This window comes from Haemaphysalis longicornis, unplaced genomic scaffold (genome assembly GCF_048455015.1).
Source record: "Haemaphysalis longicornis isolate Haplotype H1 unplaced genomic scaffold, Haemaphysalis longicornis Haplotype H1 scaffold_3, whole genome shotgun sequence".
Taxonomy (NCBI): domain Eukaryota; kingdom Metazoa; phylum Arthropoda; class Arachnida; order Ixodida; family Ixodidae; genus Haemaphysalis; species Haemaphysalis longicornis.
This window is the reverse complement of record NW_027526335.1, coordinates 81264216-81285895: the sequence shown is the minus strand read 5'-3', so window position 1 is coordinate 81285895 and position 21680 is coordinate 81264216. Positions and strand designations below refer to the sequence as shown.

The 21680-nt window shown below is 45.7% G+C and overlaps 2 protein-coding genes across 2 annotated transcripts in view; one reads left to right on the top strand and one right to left on the bottom strand.

The window, feature by feature from the left end:
* Positions 1 to 4211: 4211 nt before the first annotated feature.
* The window catches only part of Mcm3 (minichromosome maintenance 3), a 41631-nt gene continuing 24162 nt past the window's right edge, over positions 4212 to 21680 (bottom strand). The window contains exons 16-18 of the mRNA XM_077703561.1: positions 17939 to 18039; positions 15993 to 16089; positions 4212 to 4519 (exon numbers count right to left, since the gene is read on the bottom strand). Of these exons, the coding sequence (XP_077559687.1) occupies positions 4318 to 4519; positions 15993 to 16089; positions 17939 to 18039 (400 nt within the window). The 3' untranslated portion in view covers positions 4212 to 4317. The remainder of the gene's footprint in view (positions 4520 to 15992; positions 16090 to 17938; positions 18040 to 21680) is intronic.
* Positions 9997 to 11876, top strand: LOC144174729 (uncharacterized). The gene has a single exon (XM_077703562.1). It carries the CDS (start codon positions 10392 to 10394, stop codon positions 11874 to 11876), a length of 1485 nt encoding a protein of 494 aa, XP_077559688.1. The 5' UTR covers positions 9997 to 10391.

The following is a 21680-nucleotide window of genomic DNA, read 5'->3' as shown; positions in this document are numbered from 1 at the left end:
CTGCTCTGCACTTCGACAGCTTTCACACTGAGTGGAATGGCATTTATTTGTCTTTCCTACATGTTTGGGGCGCTCAATCGCAGGCGCTGAAGTGGGATACATCTGGTGCCCATCTTAAAGGGACACTGAAGTGATTTGTAAACATTGCGGGATTACTAGCGCAAATTGTAGTTCGGAGTCCGTAGGCATTGTTTCGACCACTCTGGCCGCGTTTACGCGAATTTATTTAGTAGAAAAATCAATTCGAAAATGCTGTCCTCCTCTCTTTACGCTCGCCCATTTTCTGTGGCGTTTTCGTGTGACGTCAGCAGGAGATGAGCTGGAAAATGGCTGCGCTACTGCACGGTTCGCCGACCAGCCGACCTACCGATCGAGTCAGTCGGCCTAGCGTTTCGTCCGCCGGCCGCCGACGGGTCGTCGCTATTCGCTCGCTCAATTGAAACTAAGCCACAACACCTTTGTGAATGAAAGGCTGTGCCTTTCCTTACTTTGTTAGTTTGTACACTGTGTCAAACTCAGAGTCCGGGTCGCTCCACACAAGCGCTGCACAAGTGCACATGCGACGCTTCGCTGACTTTACGCTAGTAGGAAAATCTAAGGCCAATTGAAGGCGGGAGAAGAGTCAGCGAAGTCAGTATAGGTACTAAGAAAATAAAATAACCTGAAACTTTTACCGTACAGCGCAAAACTAGGGAGCAGGAAGCACTTTTTGCGCTGGGTAAACAAGCACAGCGGTCAGCAGCACGACCGCACATCTGCGAACGCTTTCCCGTCAAAGAAATGCAATTGCTAGACGTGAGATATTGTGGAAGTTTGGGGGACACCTACTGCAGGAGTGATATACAACAAATAGTCACATAACATACTTAAAATGCTTAAAATAAATAAAAGTGTAAACTGGTCATACATTATAAACCTTATATATCCACACCGGCCAGCGCCGGCTCGTGGCCTAGCGGTCTGAGGCGCTGAAATTTTTGAAAGTCGCAAGTTCGAATCCCCGAGGGTACATGTATTTTTTTTTTTTTTGTAAGTTGATTTTTTCGTATGCGGCCGATGTTTTCTGAACTGAGTTTACCATTTTTGGGCCGTAACGTTCACTGCTCCACGAGCGAGATCGCAGAACGCGCGCATACTGACGATGACGCGCTAGCGAGTTCTCGTTGGCGTGCTGTTGCCACAAGCACCGACTGCTTGCGGGCAGTGGGCCCAGGCCTGAATCAGCACACCCTTGGCCTGGTGCGAACTAGCTTTTTAAGAACAGAGATGAGTGAGGTAAGCTCCGAATATGCGGGAAAAGCGCATGGCATTTGAGAGTCTGCGGTGACGCGGAGGGCGTTCATCCACTGCGTAGGCCTCGTCTAGTGATTTCTACGATTCCAAGCCGCCCTGGCAGGTTTATCTTAGACATTTGACAGCCGACAACATGGCAGAAGCGCGGTACGGCGATAATTGAGAAATCGAGAATGCCCATCCAACAACGCCATCAGATGTCAAGCATGTTGTTTTACAGAACCGAAACCGAAACTTTTGATTGCTAACCTTGGGCATCGTCCAATCACGGTGCCCCCCCCCTCCTGACGTCACAGCCTTTAGTTGGTGCGGCCGCCGCAAACCGCGCATAGTAGTTTTTCTTTCGCGCTTTGTAAAATAATTACCGATTTGTCAACCGGATAAACGATGAATAGTGTGTTAATTTGAGCCAGTCTACACAGTGCAAGCAAAAACGGGAGCTTGACAAATTCACTTCAGTGTCCCTTTAAATAGGCGTTAAGATAGAGATTGTTATGTAGGCTTAGGTCGGTTATATTAGAAGTATTCGACGCCTTCAGTGTCGGGGGAAGTGAAATAGTGTCAGACGCGGTGTTACGCAAAATAACACATCCGGACGTCACTTTATTGAAGCGCTTACAGTGACGGTCAGACGGCCCTCTAGAAACAGTTGTACCGTTTTTTCTAGATAAACGGTTTTACCGTTTCTAGGGTGCCGTCCGACTGTCACTGTAAACGCTTGTCTCGGAGCTTCTAATTTAATTGCAGGCTTCTCTTTTTTCCCTTTTCGATAAAAAAATAGCGCAAAAAAACGCGACACAAAAGCGGACGATGACACAGGTTCTTCACTTTTGTGTCAGGTTTTTTAGCGCTTTTCTCCTGCACCAACCCAAGAACATATTTTACTGAAATATCTTTTCCCCCTCCGTTCTAGCATCAATGTGGCCCAGCCTTTTGGTAAGGCCGAAGGTTGCTAGCAACAAAAGTTAGAGAATTATGTAAACTACCCATCATTGCCTCCTCCATCATCGCAATGGCTGTCTGTGCGAGTACCACTTCATTGTAAGAAGTTATGTGCATCAGTTACAGAAGACATGCAATTGCCCTCCATGAAAGACTAACTACTGAAACGAATCAGCTGTGCCCTTAAAACGTCCATCAATGTGTACGTAAATCCCAAAAGTCGTGCAACATTGCATGTGCAGATGGTCTCCCCTAGGTTCCTTATCATCTAATCATTTCAAGTTGCATTGTGCCGGAATTTGGATGGTTAATCCGCACCTAAAATGCGAAACTTTCAGTAGTAAAGTAGGGGTGCGGGTAATATGCGGGGTTTTAAATGCAGAGCATTTCAGTAACTCACGATGTCACCCGCGTTGGCGTCCGTAGTCCGCACGCTCACTGCGCATGCGCGTCGAGTCGAGGCGAAAGCGAACACTCTCTCGCGAGGGGCATTGGATTGGATTCGAACACTCTCTCGCGAGGGCATTCGATTGGATTAAAGTGGATTGTGTTGCGTCATAGCCACGGCACGTTGCGTCATAGCCGCGGCAGACGCGCTGGGGCCGGCGCATGTGCAGTACTCTCTCTTCCGCGGTTTCCTCTCCTTCGGGCGCGCTGCGCATATAACCGGTGTGCCGTTCTCCGGCGAAGCAACATCCGCGCTTGGCTCAAACACCTAGGGTCCTCGCCGCTTTACAAGTACGCCAACGTCGTCGACTGGGACCGGCTTACGCAGTCCCTTCAACGTATATAAGCGGCGGAGCGCGCGTTCGGAATTCAGTCAAGGGCGTCTTTGCTTGGCTTTCGCTTGACGTGATGCTTTGCTTGCCTCGAGTAGATGGGACGCATTTACTCGAGTTCCCCCCGTGGGAAGATGCGGGCGGCTTTTTTCCTTTAGTGCAGCTTCACGGCAACGCGCGTTGTGCCGTAAAGCTCTTGCGCTGTAACACTGACTAAGCCTTCCATGGCAGCGACTGCACAAAACATACAAGGACAAGGAATAAAAAACAAGGACGAGCGCACTCTAACAACTGAATTTCATTAGTGAATTGTGACTTTCGCCTTGCAGTCAGTGTATTCTGCTTGCTAAATGTACGCTTTTTCTGTCTGCATAGTATGTGATGTGCTGCTTGAGCAGTAGCTTCGGTGCAGCCTTTTCTGTATCAAATGTTGAGGCAACACGCAAAGATTTTTTTTTTCTTTTCCGGCGGGCTGAAAGTGGGGATGCGGATATGCAGGGGCGGGTAATACGCGCGAAAATACAGTAATAAATGGACATGTAAAATGGGTGTAGTCAGTGGCTACAGTGGGCTAAATGTCTGGAGGATGACACCTTCCTCCTTGCCCTCAAGCTAAGGCTAGCACAGCTTTGACCACCGTTCAGAACCCACCTTTTTTATCAAAAGTGGCATCCCGAGGCCGAAATCGTCATCTACTGGAGAGGACTAAAACAATGCAAACACACGCGTCCGTGCTGCTTTTCGTGTTCACACATTCCTTTTCATGAATCCACCAATCTGATTGGGTTTTACAGCCAACCATGCAGCACCACGTGGGAATTGCATTTTGGTCACTCATACAAGGTTGCCAGAACTGAATGCTGCCCTTTCAGCAAAACGAGTGAAGAGACAGGCCTCCATGCACCACACAATTTGAAGACAAAGGCGAATCGAAAAGGTCGCATCTTCCTTCATTGCATGTCTCACAACGTACTCTCAGGAACAGAACAATTCATCAAATGTTCATACTAATCTGAAGGCATCAACTGTCCAATATGCCATAATCCACAACTCACCTGATTGATTTGTTCCTTGCTACACACTCAAACGATGTTGGGTGGGTTGCTACAAAGTTCTGCATCTCCATGAGAATCACCAAAACCTCTCCAGAAAATACTTTCTCTTTACATAACATCCACGACACTTAGAAGCAAGGGGTACAATACTGTTACGTAGCAGTTTTATTAAAAGACGCAATGTAAACGGAACACAATAATGCAGCATATTACAGAGATGTACAACAACAAGGGGAGGAGGAGTGCCCTCAGATGAGGAAGACGATCTCGTCGGACAGCATGACCTGGTTGTCGTCCATCATGCGTTGGATGGCGATGTCGATCTCCTCCTGGGTGAAGGGCTCCGTCTGCTCCTCCTTGGCCAGGAACTCCATGATGTTGGACACGTGTTGGGACTGGGTGTGCGTCTCCTTGAACAGCTTGCCCAGGAGAGTGCGGAACTTGCCCATCCTGCAAGGGGACCAAGCTCCTCTTTCACACCTTGTGCTAGAACTTCAATGTACAAACACAAGTGCTCGTGTCACAGACGACTGTTATCGTCACGACCTGCTCTTCATGACAGTCCTTAAAGGGACACTGAAGTGTTTGCAAACGCTGTGAAATTACTTGTGCAATTTGAAGTCTGGAGTCCCTGGGTCATGTTTCGACCACCCTCAGTGCGTTTACGCGACTTTATTAACGGCAGAGCTGTTTGAACCGAGCATTATTCGTCCGTTGTAGAAAAAAACCATGCGGAGCAATGACGTCACCTCGCGTTGCCAGCAACCCCTGGCACCGCTGTGCATAGCTTTGTGCTCACTTCGCTAGCCTAGGCATGGCTCCACACAGCCTCACCAGTGCCCGTCAAGCCGTGACGTCACTGCCCAATACATATAAAGGCTCGTGTACAGCAGTGTCACCCAGGCTTGCACACGGGCACGCGGCAAGGCTTGCACGCAACATAAGAAGCTTAAAAAAAAAAAACTGATTGCATGTGATCGCCTTGTGAGGAGCACCCGGCAACAACCAGCTCGACCTTCGAGAACACTTTGCCCAGCGTTAGTGGTGTGATCTCTTGCATGCTGTCCTCCTTGCCAGTTAAAGCGCATTCCCGCCTGAAGTGGGGAGCCCAGACGCAGAGTTTGTGAAGGCAGTTGCCACAGGCTCTAGCGTGTGCCAATGCTGCCTATTTCGGGAGAGATGTGAAAGCCTGAGTGATGAAGAACTTTCAGCAGCAAGTTCGGAAATCCAAATGCAACAGCGGGGACTCCGACGAAGGAAGAGGGGCCGCCAGCTCTGCTGTTCCTCCAGCCTTGCACCACTAGTGCAAGCTGCATCAATTTATTTAGTAGCAAAATCAATTCAACAGTGCTGTCCTCCTCTCTGCACCCTCCTTGCTGATTTCCTAAGACGTTTCGTTTGACGACTACTCACGCAGGCATGGCTTCTCTCCGACCCTCCGACAGAGTCAGTTGGCCAGCCGCTGGCGGGCCGTTGCAATATGCTCGCTCAGTTGAAACTCAACCATGACAAGATTTGTGCCTGGAAGAACGTGCCATTAACTCTTTCGTTACAGCAGAAAAACGGCTGATTTTGAGTGCTTCCACCAAACATTTTTTTCTCTTCAGCTACTGGACACACTTAGCCTTGCTATGCATGAAATTGTAGATTATAGATTGCTCTTCCAAACACAAAGCAGCAGTTTTGTTAAAGGTACAGTTACTTACAGCTCATTTGTCAAGTCACCAGAAAAAAGCCCTGAAGAAAAGTATACGTAAAACACAAATCGGCAATTTTACCGAGACTAAAATTATTTCAGGAATTTTAAGATATACAAATTGTTCCTACGTTCCTTGGCTATGATTCAATATATAACTCAAGAGTGTACACCACGTTTTGGATTTTTGAGGGCCCGTAAACCTAGCGGAACTGACGGCTGTACCACGCCGCGAAGGTACTCAAGGGTGAGTGAGTCTCTGCGAAATGTGCATCAAAGTATACTTTTTTGTGTTCTCGCACAAAATCCTTATCAGGTCGGTGGTAAAAAACAAGAAAAAAAAAATCCAGCGCTCTCGAGAAGCGTCACACCTGAACCCTGCAGCGCTAATCTGACACGAGTGCCAGGTTATCTTGAAGGTAATAGCACGATACGGCGCGGTGCATTTGGCAAAATATCCTGGCCGTACGTTGTCGAGACCCTAAACACAAAATCAAAACCGCAGTCGTCACATAAGAAGCACGTTTTGTTTATAAATACACCGCAGAGTCATAACGAAATTAGCTGCCAGCGCTTGTTTAAGTGCGAGGCACCTGAACTGGAGCTTCGTCGTCTGAACTGAAATCTGAAGATCCCACATTATTGCTTGACCCCTCACTGCTGCTGGAATCAGAAAAATCGACAGCAGGAGCTGCTGAAGTGCTTGCTACAGCAGTCCGACTACGCGGAGCGCGGCGCGAACCCGACGCCATTTTTCGTCCTGCTCCCGTCTACCTTCGGTTAAAATTTCTCTTGCTACACCGCCACCACACGAGACACATAAACAAACGAAACCAAAATTGAAAAGAAGTTGCCAATGAACACACCAGATGGCGATATTTGTCTGTGGAGCACGGGTTTCAGATTTTGCGGGAGATTTGAAATCATCGGATGCCGGCTTCCGATTGCCTATAGCGCCGTCGTGAAAGAGGGGACACAGCTTTCAACTTCAGAAAATTGACCAAAACATAGTTTTTTTGAAAGCCACATATTCGGCTTCTATGTTTCCTATTCGTGCGTCTGCAAAGTTTTTCCGCTGAAAAGCGTCACAAAGTGGCATAAAAAAATAGTTTTGCCAGGCGCGGTGACAAACTATCAGCGCAAAAGGGCGAAAAAACGGCAATTTTCGGGGCGCTGTATCTCCGCAACGGTGCCACCGGATGCGGCCATTTTGATATCGTTAGATCGGCCGAGCGTTCGTCTTTCCGGTTCTGCTGGTCTCTTTTATCTTCTTTCATTCACAAACGCACGAACGGCAGAAAAGAAACGACGCACAAACGAAGCTAGAAATAGATGCTGAAGCGCTATTCGTCCTCCGGTCGGGGCGGGCTAATATGACCTTCCTGATTGGGTGTCGCGACGCAATGCAAGATGGCGGCCACCTGAACTGCGTAGCGTGTGCGGTTTGAGTTCATTTTCGCTGCTTCGCTCGGCCAAGTTTCTGTTCAGTCTGTGGTATTAAACACAGACGTTATCGCAATGGGAAGGCCTGAGATCACGAGCCAGATTACGGGAAGTTGTGTGGATCGAAAGGCGGAGGTCATCGTATGCTTCGTGGTGCGCGTGACTCTACCGTCGCCAGACCCCGGAGGGTGACGCGGTGCACACGCTTGTGATAGCAGTTCGTGAAATGAACTTTTAGTCGGATTTGCGATGTTTACACGCTTAGTTATTGCTGTTTTGATTGTGGGCTCGCTAACCTTGGGAAAGAAACGGTTGACGCATCAAATGCTGCGGCGCGCACGGCATAGCCGACGCACATTAATTGGAGCATCACATGACTGCGCAACCGGTTACTATTGAACACCAGTCGTTGTAATTAATGCCTGCGATGTTAGATTTAATCTTAAAGGGGCCCTAAATAGGCTTCCGAAGGTCGCCATTTCAATCGCGCAATCGCTAGAGTACCCCTTCACGACAACGTGTACCAAATATTACACCTCTGCGTAAAGCAGGGGCCGCACAAACACGAAAAAAAGATTTCACTTTCTCTCCTGGCTCACCAACCATACCTTGCCGCCACACTTGCGCGCTCTGACGCAGTTCTTTCCGGTTCTGACGCGCCTCTATGACGCACGAGACACTGCCCAGTGCGGCGCCGCGAACGCGAACCACAGCGACAGCGCTCACCGTGCAACCGGAATCTGGTGGGCGGAACATGCGCGTCGAGTGCTCTAAAAAAAAAAAAAAAAAGCGCACGCAGGGCTTGGCGCAGCCAATGACTGCACGTACATCAAGGAGGGTGATGATTGCCCTGTTTCTCTCGGTGGTCTTGCGCCGGGTTGATGACGTCGCGGCTTCCACAGTGCTTCGGAGGAGCTACTAGAGGAGGAGAGCCCCAGGCCTTATGGGCGGCCCCTTTTAATGAGCGATAACTCGGCTAAGACTTAACGAATTTAAACAATTTTTGCGGGATGACGTTCCTTGGATAGTACTCCAGTGACTGCGCACGCAAAATCGTAACATTTGGCAGCCTATTTAGGGCCCCTTTAAAAGCGACCTGACAAGCCATATCAGGGATAATCAAAGTACGATATGTCGCGGTAAGCGTGCGCGATGCACGCGAGCCATATCGCTTTTCTTTCGCAACATTTCCCGTGCACTTCTAATAATCATGCAAACAAGTTTGAGTAAGGAATATAGGAATGAAAATACGTTCTCTGCATTAAAAATTTATCTTACTGTCGCAGCATTTAACAGTGGTTTTTTAAAGAAAATTATTGATACCAATGCATATAATCTATGGCTTAGGGCATACTGACTGTGCTGCGAGAAATATTGGATACCTTGAACGTCAAAAGTAGTAAAAAAAAAAAAAAAAAAAAAAAACACCTTCCATTAAAGTTGGAGTTATGCCCAATGTTATACCAAGCTTCAAAGTAGCTCATTTGCATCCTTGTGGTATGCAAACTTTTGGCAATGAACACCTGCACGTATGAGTACTAAGTTGCTGCACTAGGCAAAGTAATAAAACAAAAGAAGCCAGAAATTTTCATATTTAAGTAAAAAAATGCTTCACTTGTTGCCATGGGGACAACACTGCAAAGGGAAGTTGTCCAGTGCGATACTGCCAACCAGCTAACCTACTGCTAACTGGGCTATGTACTCTTCACAGAGGAGCTGAAAATGATGTTTTGTGGAAAGAGAAAGGCTGTAAAAGCCACTCCAATTTCAAGGAAAGGTCTTCCAGAAACCGCATGTTCAAAAGGACATGAAAAGCTACAACAGTGACGACTTTTGATAAGTGAAACCTATGTTGCAACTTCGGAAGCCGTTTCCTCAAAACAGTTTTTTTTTGCAGTTTGTACACTGTATCAAGCTTAGTTAAGTTTATGCAGTCAAAGCAGCTCCACCCAAGCGCACATGTGACGCTTCGCTGACTGGTACCGTAGTAGAAAATCTAATGGGAATTAAAGGCTCCCGCGGAGAAGAGTCAGCGAAGTTAATATAGGCACTCAGGAATTGAAATCAACTGAAACTTTTATTATAAAGAGTAAAACCAAGGTAGGTGAAGCATTTTTTGTGCTGGGTGAACTAGCACAGCGATGAACAGCATGACCACACATTTGCGATCGCTTCTCCTGCCTAAGGAATGCAGTCGCTAGAAATAAAATATTTGTGGGACTTTGGGGGATGCCTACTGCACAAGTGTTATTTTTATTCAAGAAATACTCATCTGAGCTGCTGGGGATGCTGAAACAAAATAAAAAATAAACACACTGTGATATATACTATGTGTTTCCGTACTCGAGAGTACTGTGGCTATGGCCGAGTGTTCTGAAGCACTTGGTGCAGTGTGTTGCAATTGGCAAGTTCGAATGCCCGATAGGACTTCTTTTTTAGTTGATCTTTTGTGCTTAGGTAATGCTTTCTATACTGAACTCAACATATTGCTAGGGTCCCTAGAAATCTTGCTAGTCTGCCGTCCCCGCGCCTTCTCTATGGGCAAGGGTGTCCGCGCCGCTGATGCACGCACAGCGGTGCGTAGAGGGCGCTGCTAGCAATCGGAGCGCCCGAGCGGCCGGGCGAGAGCTGCCGCCGGCCGGCCTGTGCCGCGCGCTACTGCTGCGGAGAGCGGGCGCATCGGGGTTTGTGCAACGCGTTTGTAGCCCGAGCCAGCCTTGAGAATTTTATTCAGATAGAAAGAAAGAAACAAACAAAGGGGAGTCAGGATGGTTGCAGTGCCATAAGAGGCGGAGAGGCCGCACACATTTCACGCGTTGACACCTTTCTGTCCGAGCAAGTTTAAATGGCTAGGATTCTCGCTAAGAACGTTGCGAGCACAACCGCAGAATTTGAACGACACAGATAAATTGAGAAGACCAAACGAAAGGCCTTCTCTAAACTTCGTATCTGTTTCTTTGTCGTGAGCCCATTACACGCTTTAGTTGCGCTGGTAAATTGAACGAACACCCCGGCTCGTCACAAAATTCCCACAATGATTATAAACAGCTTGTCCCCGCTTCGGTCCCTAGAAAGTTTTGTTTCTAGGGACCATACCCTCTCCACACGCTGCTGCGACTGCTGCTCTCACTGCTGCTCCTGCGAGGCTTTCAGTTCAAATGGGGAAATCGAAAAGCCTTCACCATGTCGTCGAGAAAGCGCGCGAAGCGCGATGGTACTTGCTTTGTGCCCGGGTGTAAGAGCGGATATAAATCCTGCAAGGAGAAATATTCCATCTTCCGTACTCCCAAGGACAAGGAAAAGCTGCAGCAGTGGGCGCGTAACTTAAAGCGCGCTGACAAGGATTTGGATGACGCAAGCGTCATGTGTGAGAGACACTTCGAACCGTGCTTCATCGAGCGAAGCTTCAAGACCGTTATTCAAGGTAATGTAGTTGAAATCCCACGTGATGTGCCTCGGCTGACGGAAGATGCTGTGCCGACAGTGTTTCCCGATGCCTCCAAGTATGTGTCGAAACCTGTTGCTCGGAAGAGAAAAGAGCGCAACTTGTGCGATCAGCCGCCACCACCGCCTCCGAAGAAACGGCACCTTGATGCAGAAGGCAGTTCAGGCGTGACGTGTAGTGCCGCCTCGCACCTGGATGACTCTAATTGTGTCCCCGATGTCGCGAGCGAGTTTACCGAGCTGCGGGCGCCGCCACCCTGGACGAAGGTTGATCTCGGTGCTAGCAGTGACATAACGTTTGCGTTCTGCCATTTGAGCGACGACGGCGCCCTAGACAGTCTGCACGTGAGCCGACGCGTTGTGCTGAGTTTGAAGTCATCAACAGGAGATTCAGTCTGTGCGGCAGTGTACATTCGCGGAAAGAAATTAAGAACTCAAGAACTGAAGACGGCGGAGGAGGCAGAAAATTTGTTGCTCGAGGTAGGGAACCTAAAGTTGTGCCCTGGTTGTGGCTTGAAGCCCACAAGCAAATCATTTGTTTCATCGAACGGGAGCTACTTTTCCCCAAAATGCTCCCTAACTGTCTCTTCTGAAACTGCGTGTGTAGCATGCAGGTACCTGCGAAGGATAACAATGAACACGCTTTCTAGACGAAAAAGGGCAAACAATAGTGTGACCGTTTCTGGGAAGGTTAATGCAAAGAAGAGAGCCTCAAAAACACGTGCCCTTCTGCGCGCGAAGCAGAAACTTGCCCGAGTGCAGAAGGTGATAGATGATCTTAAAGTCAAAAATGAAGAACTGTCCAAAACAGAATTCGAAGCCAGAATCAGCGGTCTTCCTCGAAAACAGCAGCTAGCTGTGAGAACGTGCTTTGAAGCAGCGAGGCAAAAGTCAACCAAAGGATTTGCATACACGGAAGAGTGGCTTCTTGAGTGCATCATAATGAGGATGAGGAGCCCGAAACTCTATGAGCACATAAGACGCAACAACATCATGGCTCTTCCGGGAAGAACGTGTCTGCAGAAGCGCATTCATAACTTCAAAAGTGGCTTTGGATTTAATCCAAGAATATTCGAGGCCCTGTCTGAAACAACTAAAGACATGGATGCCTTTTCTCGTCACGGAGGGCTAGTTTTCGACGAGATGAAGATATCCGAGCATCTAGACGTCAAGCCTACAGGTACGAGAACTTTTTTCTGCTTTTCGGGAGGCATGTATGCCTAAAGGGGTTTTCATTCGGTAGATTGTAACCTTCACGTGCTTCTATTTTACAGGTGACTTAGAAGGATTCGTGGACCTGGCACAATTTACCCTAGATGCTCAAAGGGAACAGCTCAGCGACCATGGAATGGTGGTGATCTTTCAACCATATCAAGGTATTTATTTTTCAATTGCTTACAGCTGCTATAACTTTGATATTGTATCAAAGTCGAACTAGAAAGCAGCTCATTATTTGCTACTGAAATATGCAGGAAACTGGACACAGATATTGGGAGTGTTTGCTTCGCGGGGAAACGTCAAGGCAGATGTATTGGCGAAAATCATCGTCGAGGCAACAATCCTCTGTGAGAAAGCTGGCTTATTTGTGGACTCGGTGACTTGCGATGGAGCAACATGGAATAGATCAATGTGGAAGTTGTTCGGCATAAAAGGTAAGAATTATTCACTCGTCATGGTATCTGTCACTCTCTCATAGATGACCGATCAAAATCTCGCTAACAGTATTCATGTAACACCTTCTGAGAGGTAGTAATGGTTGTCTTTTGCTACACCTGCTGTGCCGTTATTTCTTTTCTATAAATAGAAAATTATAGGTAAGCAGCATTGCAGCCTCATGCCCAAATTCTGTGTACGTTACAAAATTAATCGGAATAGATGATTGATTGAATAGATTTTGGTAACTTTCTTCGTGTTTTTTTTTTCTTGAAGGTACAATCAAAGGCATACAGTGCAAGGCTCCACACCCAGTTGTCCAGACGCGCCATCTGCACTTTTTTTCCGATTTCCCCCACCTCCTAAAGAACCTCAGGAACGCCTTCGTAACCACGGGGTTTCATACGCCTCAAGGCTACACAAACGTGGGATTTATCAGAGAAGCATGGAAAAGCGACTGCAAAAGCGTGTCTTTGAAGGTGATGCCAAAGATCACAAATGCGCACCTTAGCCCCGATGCATTCCAAAATATGAGAATGGGACTTGCATTCCAGTTGTTCGGGGATGAGGTCATCAAGGGACTTTTTTTGTACTCGAAAAAGATTGAAAAAGCCTGCGGCCCAGTGGCTCCTACGCAGTGTTTTGTTGAAAAAATCAACCGGCTGATTCGGGTTATGACTTCCCGCACACCAAATAAAGCTCTTTACCTAAGATCGTCAAACTGCCAATTTTCGGAGGAATTTTTGTCCTACCTGACAGAATGGGAACAGTATGCCAAAGTCAGAAATGGCGGCTTTCTTTCAGAAAACACAGCCGAAGGTCTTCGTGTCACAATTAAAAGCACACTTGAACTACTTGAATTCCTAACTTCTGTCGGCTTCAGATACTTGCTCACTGCGAATTTGAGCCAAGACAAACTTGAAAATGTTTTCGGAATTGTTCGGCAGATGTCAGGAACAAATGACCACCCCACTGCCGCACAGTTCTTCCTCACGATAAATGCATTTGCATTTTATAACCTTGCTAGGCCACCAAAGTCTGGCAATTGCTCGCCGCAGGTGATCACTTCCCTCATATCCGGCACTAAACTGCAGCCACCAACGCAGCGAACCATTGATGCCGTTGACTGCCTCATTGATGAGGGGAATTTTAGTGGCGCAGAGGCAGCGCTTGTGTCCTGCATTTCCACAGACCACACCCCATGTGTGGTACAGAAGAGTCATGACATGCTGACATATTATATTGCGGGTTATGTAGCTCGAAAGGCATTAAGAATGACGCAGTGTGAGCATTGTGGTTCTTCCTTGACTACCGATAAGTCGGAAGCAATGCGAAGCGATCAAGCTTCGCAGTTTACTGCGAAATTTGATAACGGCGGCCTTCTCTACCCGTCTGGACCCCCGAGTGCAGCGATTGGGGTGCTTGAGGATAGCTTCACGACATATTTCAGTGTCAACAAGCTGCACGAAAAAAGCCTGGTTGATTTTTCGGCATTCTTGCGCAATACAGAGTTGCCCCTCCTTGGCTGTAAAGTTCATGCAGCTGCACTCACAAAAAACGTAGTGAAATTCTACGTTCTTCTGAGATTTCGTTTCCTTACAAAATCTCAGAACAATGAGAGAGCAGAAAAGCAGCAAAGGATGAAACTGTTGAAGTTGAGGAGGTGCAACTGACGATGGTTGATGTCAAATGTTTTTTCCTAGTGAACTGTTTTTCTCTTTTAATTTCATATTCAAGGGCTGTTTTCAGTGTGAGGTTGTAAATAGATGTAATTATATTATGTGAGTTTTCGTTTGCATTGTGTGAATGATAAGCTTTGTATAACCACTAATATCGATCAATGATGCCCGTTTTTGCAGGTTACAGTGTGATGTTGTAAATAGGTGTAAATTATGTGGATTTTAATTGGTTTGTATTGTGTTAATCATTACATTTGTATAGCTACCACAGCCGATCATGCAACTTTTCGCAGGCTAGAGTGTGATATTGTAAATAGATGAAATATTGCGGGTTTTGGTTTGTACTGTGTGAATCATTAGCTTTGTGTAACTACCAATGTGAATTGATCATGCACGTTTTGCAGGCTCACGTGTGACGTTGTAAATAGATTTAAATTATGTGGGTTTTAGTTGGTAGCTTGCGTGTTAACCTTAAGCTTCGTAATTACTAATTGCCCATTACCCATCTTTTTGTTATATATATTGTTGTGTAGCCACAATGAATGTGATGTGCTTTTTTGTCTTTGTTTTTGTAAAGGTCGCTAGATTTACTCGAGAGGTTGCACATCGCACGCAATTTTTGTTCATTAGCCTTGTCGTATATGTGCAAGAAGTAAACGAAATAAAAGTTCAAAACTGAGATGTTTTTATCACATTGACGCTACTCCGTGTGGTTGTGCTGCATATTTCAAATGACACGATTTTTTTTTTTTCGTGTGGCTTTACACAATAAGCGAAAGCGTATTCCCGTGACTTCATGCTTCGGTTAAAACTTGCGACTGATCATATTCGTGGGAGTCTCCTTTTTTTTTTTTTTTTGCTATGCTTAGCCAAAACGAAGGTAGAACGAAAACGCGCGGCTAAAATGGGCTGAAATGAACCCAAGCAGACGTACGGAGGCAGCACGGCGAGCGCCGTCCTCCGCACTGCTCCCCCCGCCCGGCCGCGCTCCGACTGCGCGCAGCGCCGCCGCTGCATGCATCACAGCGGAGCCCCCGCGACGGCCGGCGGACGGCAGACTAGCAAGATTTCTAGGGACCATAATATTGCGCTACAACCATCACTGCTCCATGACAGAGTAGACAGACTGCAAGCAGACTGAAACTGACGCGCTGGTGAGTTTTCGTTGGCGTGGTTTTGACATGAGCACTAACTGCTTGCAAGCATAGCGCTGAATTAGCCAACTCTTGGCCTGGTGCGAACACACCTCTTACAACACAGGAAGGAGCCAGGCGAGCTCCAAAAGTGGGGGCGAAGTATCTCGCAGTTGGGTGTCTCCGATCACGCAGAGGGCGTTCAGCCACTAACGTACACCTCAGCTAGTGAACGGTACAATTCCAAGCGGTGCTAGCAGACTTTTCTGACGCATTCTACAGGAGACAACATGGTGGAAGTGCAGTATGCCGATTCCTGAGATGTCGAGAATGCCCATCCATAGATGACATCAGATGCCAAGCATGTTGCACAAAACAAAACCGGTTTGAATTTCACTTTTAGGCATCGTCCAATCACATTGCACCTCAAGTACGTGTCACTGCTGTTAGTTGTTGCGGCCACTGGAAATGTTGCATGACATTTTTTCTTCTTTCAGGCTTTGTAAATTAAATACTGCTTAATCGATAGGTAAAATGATGAAAAGTGTGTTTATTTGAGGCAGTCTGGCAGTCTATGCAATCACAAACAAAAACAGAAGTTCAACAAATTCATTTCAGTGTCTCTTTAAAGAAACTAAAAGGTGGTCTTAAAAAGAGAGAGAGAGAGAGAGAGAGAGAGAGAGAGAGAGAGAGAGAGAGAGAGAGAGAGAGAGAGAGAGAGAGAGAGAGAGGGGGGGGGGGGGGGGGGAGACGCTACTCATGCATGCATTGACGCTAAAATTTGGTCTTACATGCTGAAACAACACAAGGGCCACACCAGCGCTAGGCCGAAGCGCAAATGTGTTGCTACATGAAACTGGCAAAACTCTACATACCTTTGGGTGGAAATGGCTGCAGCACTGTCTCTGAGACTGGCAACTCTCGACGTGGACGGCTCGTCTTTTCGGGCTTTCTTTGCTGGCGCTGTTTTCTCTGAAAAGGTGCAAATTGGTGCGACATTAAACTTAGAACCACTGTCAGGAGAAAGTGGCAGCATCAGTGCAACTTCAGCACATACATGCAACCTGTAAAATATCCCATTTCGCAGTGATGGGCTTTCCTTAACCGTGCTTTAATTTTGGCACAATTGTGAGCCTCAAAGTCATTTGGAGCATAGCTTCCCTTGTACGAATGACACGCACGGCCAACACCCAGATGTGACATGAATGCATGTCGTCACAGCATGCTTCACAATACAGTAGAACCCCGCCTTAATGTTCCTCAGTGCTGCATTTTCCCGGCTGCTACGTTATTTTTGTCTAGTCCCAGCACAGCCCACAGACTGCCATGTATTAAAAATCTTTACTGTTACGTCGCGGCTCACAGTACATTCTCCAATCCTTCGTTGCAATTTGACACTTCGAACCCGCCCGGGCAACATGTGTGGACCGCCAGTTTGACGTTTGACGAGAATCGGCCAGACCTGACTACGGAACTGACTGCATGAAGCCGCAACCCGCGATTCGTCACTACTAGATGGCCCTATTTTACTCTATGCTATCACCATCATCACTGCGCTTACGATGGAAGTTTCACTTCGGAATGCTGAATCAGAGTTCCTGTTTGCCATGAAAGCACCTCTGCAAGAATTGCCTGCGCTCTCGTCGTCATCGTGCGCTTCAAGCTTTGAAAACACCATTGAACTTGCAACCGCGAACTATGTCGCACCTTGATGGCATCGCAAAAACGGGAGGCACTTTCCCTTCAGGAAAAGCTTGACGTACTAAACGCAGTAGACAAGCAGCCAGCGCAGAACAGAGTCGACGTTGCTAGAGACCTTGCATTGCCGCGTGTGGTGTTTACCAGCGATCACAAGAAGCAGCAATCCTCCATTTTCGAGTTTGTTAATGTTCGAAAGTCAAAGTTGCAGAAATACATGGTTACAAGTCAAAGCTACTATTTTCGATCATTTTCGAAGGTTTCCTCACTGCTGCGTTTTCCTGGTTGTACGTTTTGTTTTCCTGGTCCAGTGAAAAACATGAACGGGGTTCCACTGTACCTGGTAAGGGATACTTCCCACTTAGAAACAAATGAATACAAATTGGGGTCATTTGAAGAAATAAGCATGCAGAGAAGTATACCCTCGTACTAATATAGCTTCTTAGAAGAACATTAATCATCATCCAACAACTAGCGGGGTGCGAGTGTGCTGCTACCCACAATAAAGTGGGTGCACCTGTGTGGTTGTAGACTAGTAGTTGAGCTCGGCATCGGTTCACTGCCGTCTTCCCAGGACTTAAGCGGTCTGCTAAAGCAAATGTACACATCCTCAAGGGCTGTGCCAGACCTCACAGCCATCTGAAACTGGGCACTCTTTGCCTGATTTACTGCTCAATGCCACAGTTGCACGGCTTAGCGAAAGGTGCTGAATTAGCAACAGCTTCAATGCACAAAGGTCACATTTAGGGAGAAGTGAACCGGAAAAAGCTTTCATAGTTTTGAGGAACCTATTGGCAGGGGGAAATTGCAACGATGAACGAGAGCAAGAAGGAAGGCATTCTTGGCTACCAACTTTTTTGCCATGTCTTCCCTTTGCCTGCTCTTTGTTAAAGCCAACCTGTAATCTGAGTCAATCATTCCTCCTGTTCACAAGGTACAGTTAACCGCCAATTTTTCTTTTTTTCTTGCCCAATGATGAAAGTCTAAAAATGAGAAAAGTACGGCAGGGAATGCACAAATGGATTTGCATTATTTGCATTACAAAGCATTTGCAAAGGATTTGCATTACAAAAGGAATGCATTATTTGAGACTGGAAAAAAAAAAAAAAAAAAGTACACTCACCGCTGGCTTCCTCACTGGCATCTTCAAAGTCGTATGGGTCATAGCCGTCTTCACCGGGCTTCTTCTGTGTTCCCTTGCGGGTCGTTGGCTTGCTGCCCTCGCTACAAACACCAGAACACAGAAACGTTAGATATGAATGTTATGCATATCATGCAAAAAACTGTACAGTAGCAAATCACAAAATCTGACTAATTTAATGTAGCAAATCTGCTGATCCTCCTGGCCTTGACGTTGCTGCTGTGCTAACTATATCGTGTGCCACAATTCTGGCAAAACAATGTTCACTTTAACTCACATTGCTCAGTATTTCTGATTTTCATGCTTGCAGTATAAGGAAGCAAAGTGAATACAAAGGGCTTAACATTTTTGAACTGCAGTAGTGTTAATCTCGCATGCGAAAATTTGACGGATAACAGATTAGAAGAAATATGGAACTAATCAAAGTTGTGTTGGCTCTGGATTCTCTTGGTGTTAAGGAAGGCAAACCATGGTAATGATGAAACTTGCTTTCAAGAAATACTTTTATACGCCACTTTTTTATTCATGTTGATGGAATTATGAACATTCATTTAAATCAGGTTCCAAGCAATTTTGGGGAGCTCAAAGGGAGCTCAAAACAGCTCCTTTTAGTTGTGAAGTAAACTTTGTGAAACTTTCCACTCTTGCTGCTTTTTTCCCACTGATTTCAAATTGGCACTATTTTTTCAGTTGGTCAATTAGTTCCCAAGATAATTACAGCTAATTAGTCATTTTTAAAGGAACAATAGACAAAACAGTTAGTCATAGAACTGTAATCTTTATATTTTCCAATACTACGATCCCTGGTGAGTGCAATAAGAGAATCGGTTCTTTGATGCACTGCTTGGAAATAGTTTTACAGCTGATTAAACTTTGGTGTCACTAGTGGCAAGGAACCATTTTTAATGCCCATTTCAAACCCAAAAAGTTTAATATGCTGTAAAATTAGTTATCTTGGAACACGATTAGAACTGTAATTTTTATATTTTCCAATACTACGAACCCTGGTGAGTGCAATAAGAGAATCGGTTCTTTGATGCACTGCTTGGAAATAATTTTACAGCTCATTAAACTTTGGTGTCACTAGTGGCTAGGAACCATTCTTAATGCCCATTTCAAACCCAAAAAGTTTAATATGCTGTAAAATTAGTTATCTTGGAACACGATTATCTTGGTAACTAATTGACTTACTCAAAAAATAATGGCATATTTGACATCAGTGGAAAAAAGCAACAAGACTGGCAAGTTTCACAGAGTTTAAAGGAAGTCAACTCAACACTAAAGGAAGCTGTTTTAAGAGCAGCGTCGCCCCTTAAGGGGGCACCTGGGTTTTTGGGACCAAAAAACTGCCCAAAAAAAGCATTTTTCTAGGTATCACTTTTCTCTTGATTTATGCAGTTTTTTTTTTTCGAAAATTCCATACGTGGCACAGAACCAGGTACTTAAAAAAGCCATAGAGGTCCAATTTCAACACAGAAATAATTATTTTCCCACAAATCCCCACTTTTTTGCCACGAGTGGTATAGCAGTGACACAAAATTCTCGAGAGGTACATCCGAGCATGTAGTGCAGCTAGGAAGATCATTTATTTTGCACTGTGAAGCTGTATGTTTAAACCATGCGATATGGAAAGCAGATTTTGCATTTTCTGTTCCAGTAGTTGTTTAATTAGTATTATTTTTAATTGGTTAGCAGTAGTAGTTCAAACTTAGAAGTTCGAGTTGATGTAAACGTGTATGTGATTGCAAAACAAAGAAACTGCTTCCCATATTTCCTTCTACACAACTTCTGGTATCTATTCATGTCTTGCTGGTAATCTTTTGTTGAATAGTTGCTTTCCTATTGTTCTCAAGAACAATCAAGGAAATTTTTTATTTAACTTGGAGACTAGTTATCTCACATCAAAACTAATTGGATATTTGAAATAAGCTGAAAAACGGAACAAGCCCATGAAATTTCGTCAAAATTGGTTGGAAAGCAAAAAAAAAAAAAAGTTTCTAAAACCAGTGTGCCCCCCTTAAAGGGACTCCTTACAGTAGATCTCTTGCTAAAGCAAGAACATTTTGTGTAGTCCCAATGGGCTGGCTCGTTGCAACAGTAAGCACGTGCTGACAAGTGCATCAAAGTTTTAAAAAAATTGGAGTTTAACATTGGAAAGCTTGCATTGCATCATCAAAAGCACCCCAAAGTGAAGAGCTCAGTTTATTTAGACCAGGCGAGGTTCTTTAATGTGCACCTATGTTTTTATGTACTGCACCTCAGTGAGAACTTATCCTGTGACTCCGTACACACTCACCCGCTTACGAATATTGCTATGTTCACCGACAAGGTAGTATTGTATGCCATTGCAATCACGCCCACGAACCCAAAGGAAATAAACTGCTGCGCAGAAAACTTGAGCGTAGAACCTTTAAAGGGGCACACTGGTCTTAAACCAAAAATGCTTATTTTTACAGTTATGATGATAAAAATTGTGTTTGTGTAAAACGACTACATTCAAATTTATTGTGACTTTTATATTTGATTTTTTTTACAGCTTTTGTAAAAAAAATGCTGGAGTGATGCAGCTGAACAAGATACCAGTGAACTATGCACGAATCAAGGAGTGCAATAAGACTAAGGTTATCATTCTATCTGGTCTGTAGCAGAAGTTATGACCAATTGAAGTTTGGGCTTGGAAGGCAAAGCCGGTTTTTCTGGTTCCTACCTTCCAAGCCCACAAACTTCAAATGGTCGTAACTTCTGCTACAGAGGAGAGAGAATGATACTGTTAGTCTTATTGCAATCCTTGATTTGTGCACAGTTCACTGGTACCTTGTTCAGCTGCATCACTCCAGCAGTCTTTTTACAAAAGCTGTCAAAAAATCAGACATAAAAATCACAATTAATGCGAATACTGTATAAACCGGTAAATAGGTCGAGGTTTTTTAAAAAAAATCCACACAAAAGTCACCCCTCGTTTATATAGCGGTCATTGGAAGAATGTAAATTGTTGTTTGGCAACAATGTGCAAGTGTAGTCAGTCACCATCGCCCTTTATGTCAGACTGCTCTCACTATGAAGCCTTTGAATTTGAATTTTGAATTTGAATTCTTTATTATTTTCAACGGTGTAAAATAGATTTAAGATAGTATACAGACAACGGTCCCATAGTCAACAGACTGCTTTTCTCTTTTTTCTAGTTTTTCATCGTTTACTCGTCTTGTGTGTGTGTGTGTGTGTGTGTGTGTGTGTGTGTGTGTGTGTGTGTGTGTGCGTGCGTGCGTGAATGCATTTCTGTACGTGTATGCTCCAAGATGACCGGAGGAAGTTGACCCCAGTTCCCCGCTCGCCTTCCCAGCTGAAGGCGATTGAGTCGCCGAGCAGAATGGGAATATGGCGGCGGTGCTGGCCGCCAGAAAAGTGTGCGGTACTGGCGGAGGGAGCACCCCGTGTTGGAGAACAAAGTGGTGGACTTTGTTCGGGAACTTCACTCACGATCGCTGCCGGTTACAGCGGAGGCCATCTGCGGACTGGCTCCGCAAACTGTACAATGAGTGGATAGCAGGCAACAATGAAAAGACGTCTACGGGCCGGTTGCGAAGACCATCCCTCGCGACCGTGTCAAACTGGGTGTCCTCATGGCAGGTGCTGTCCGACACATGGTTGCACGAGCGTTGAGTAAGTGCTCCATCAGCAACGACGTGCTTGACGGCACCGAAGATGACAGTGAGAAGCAGTTACC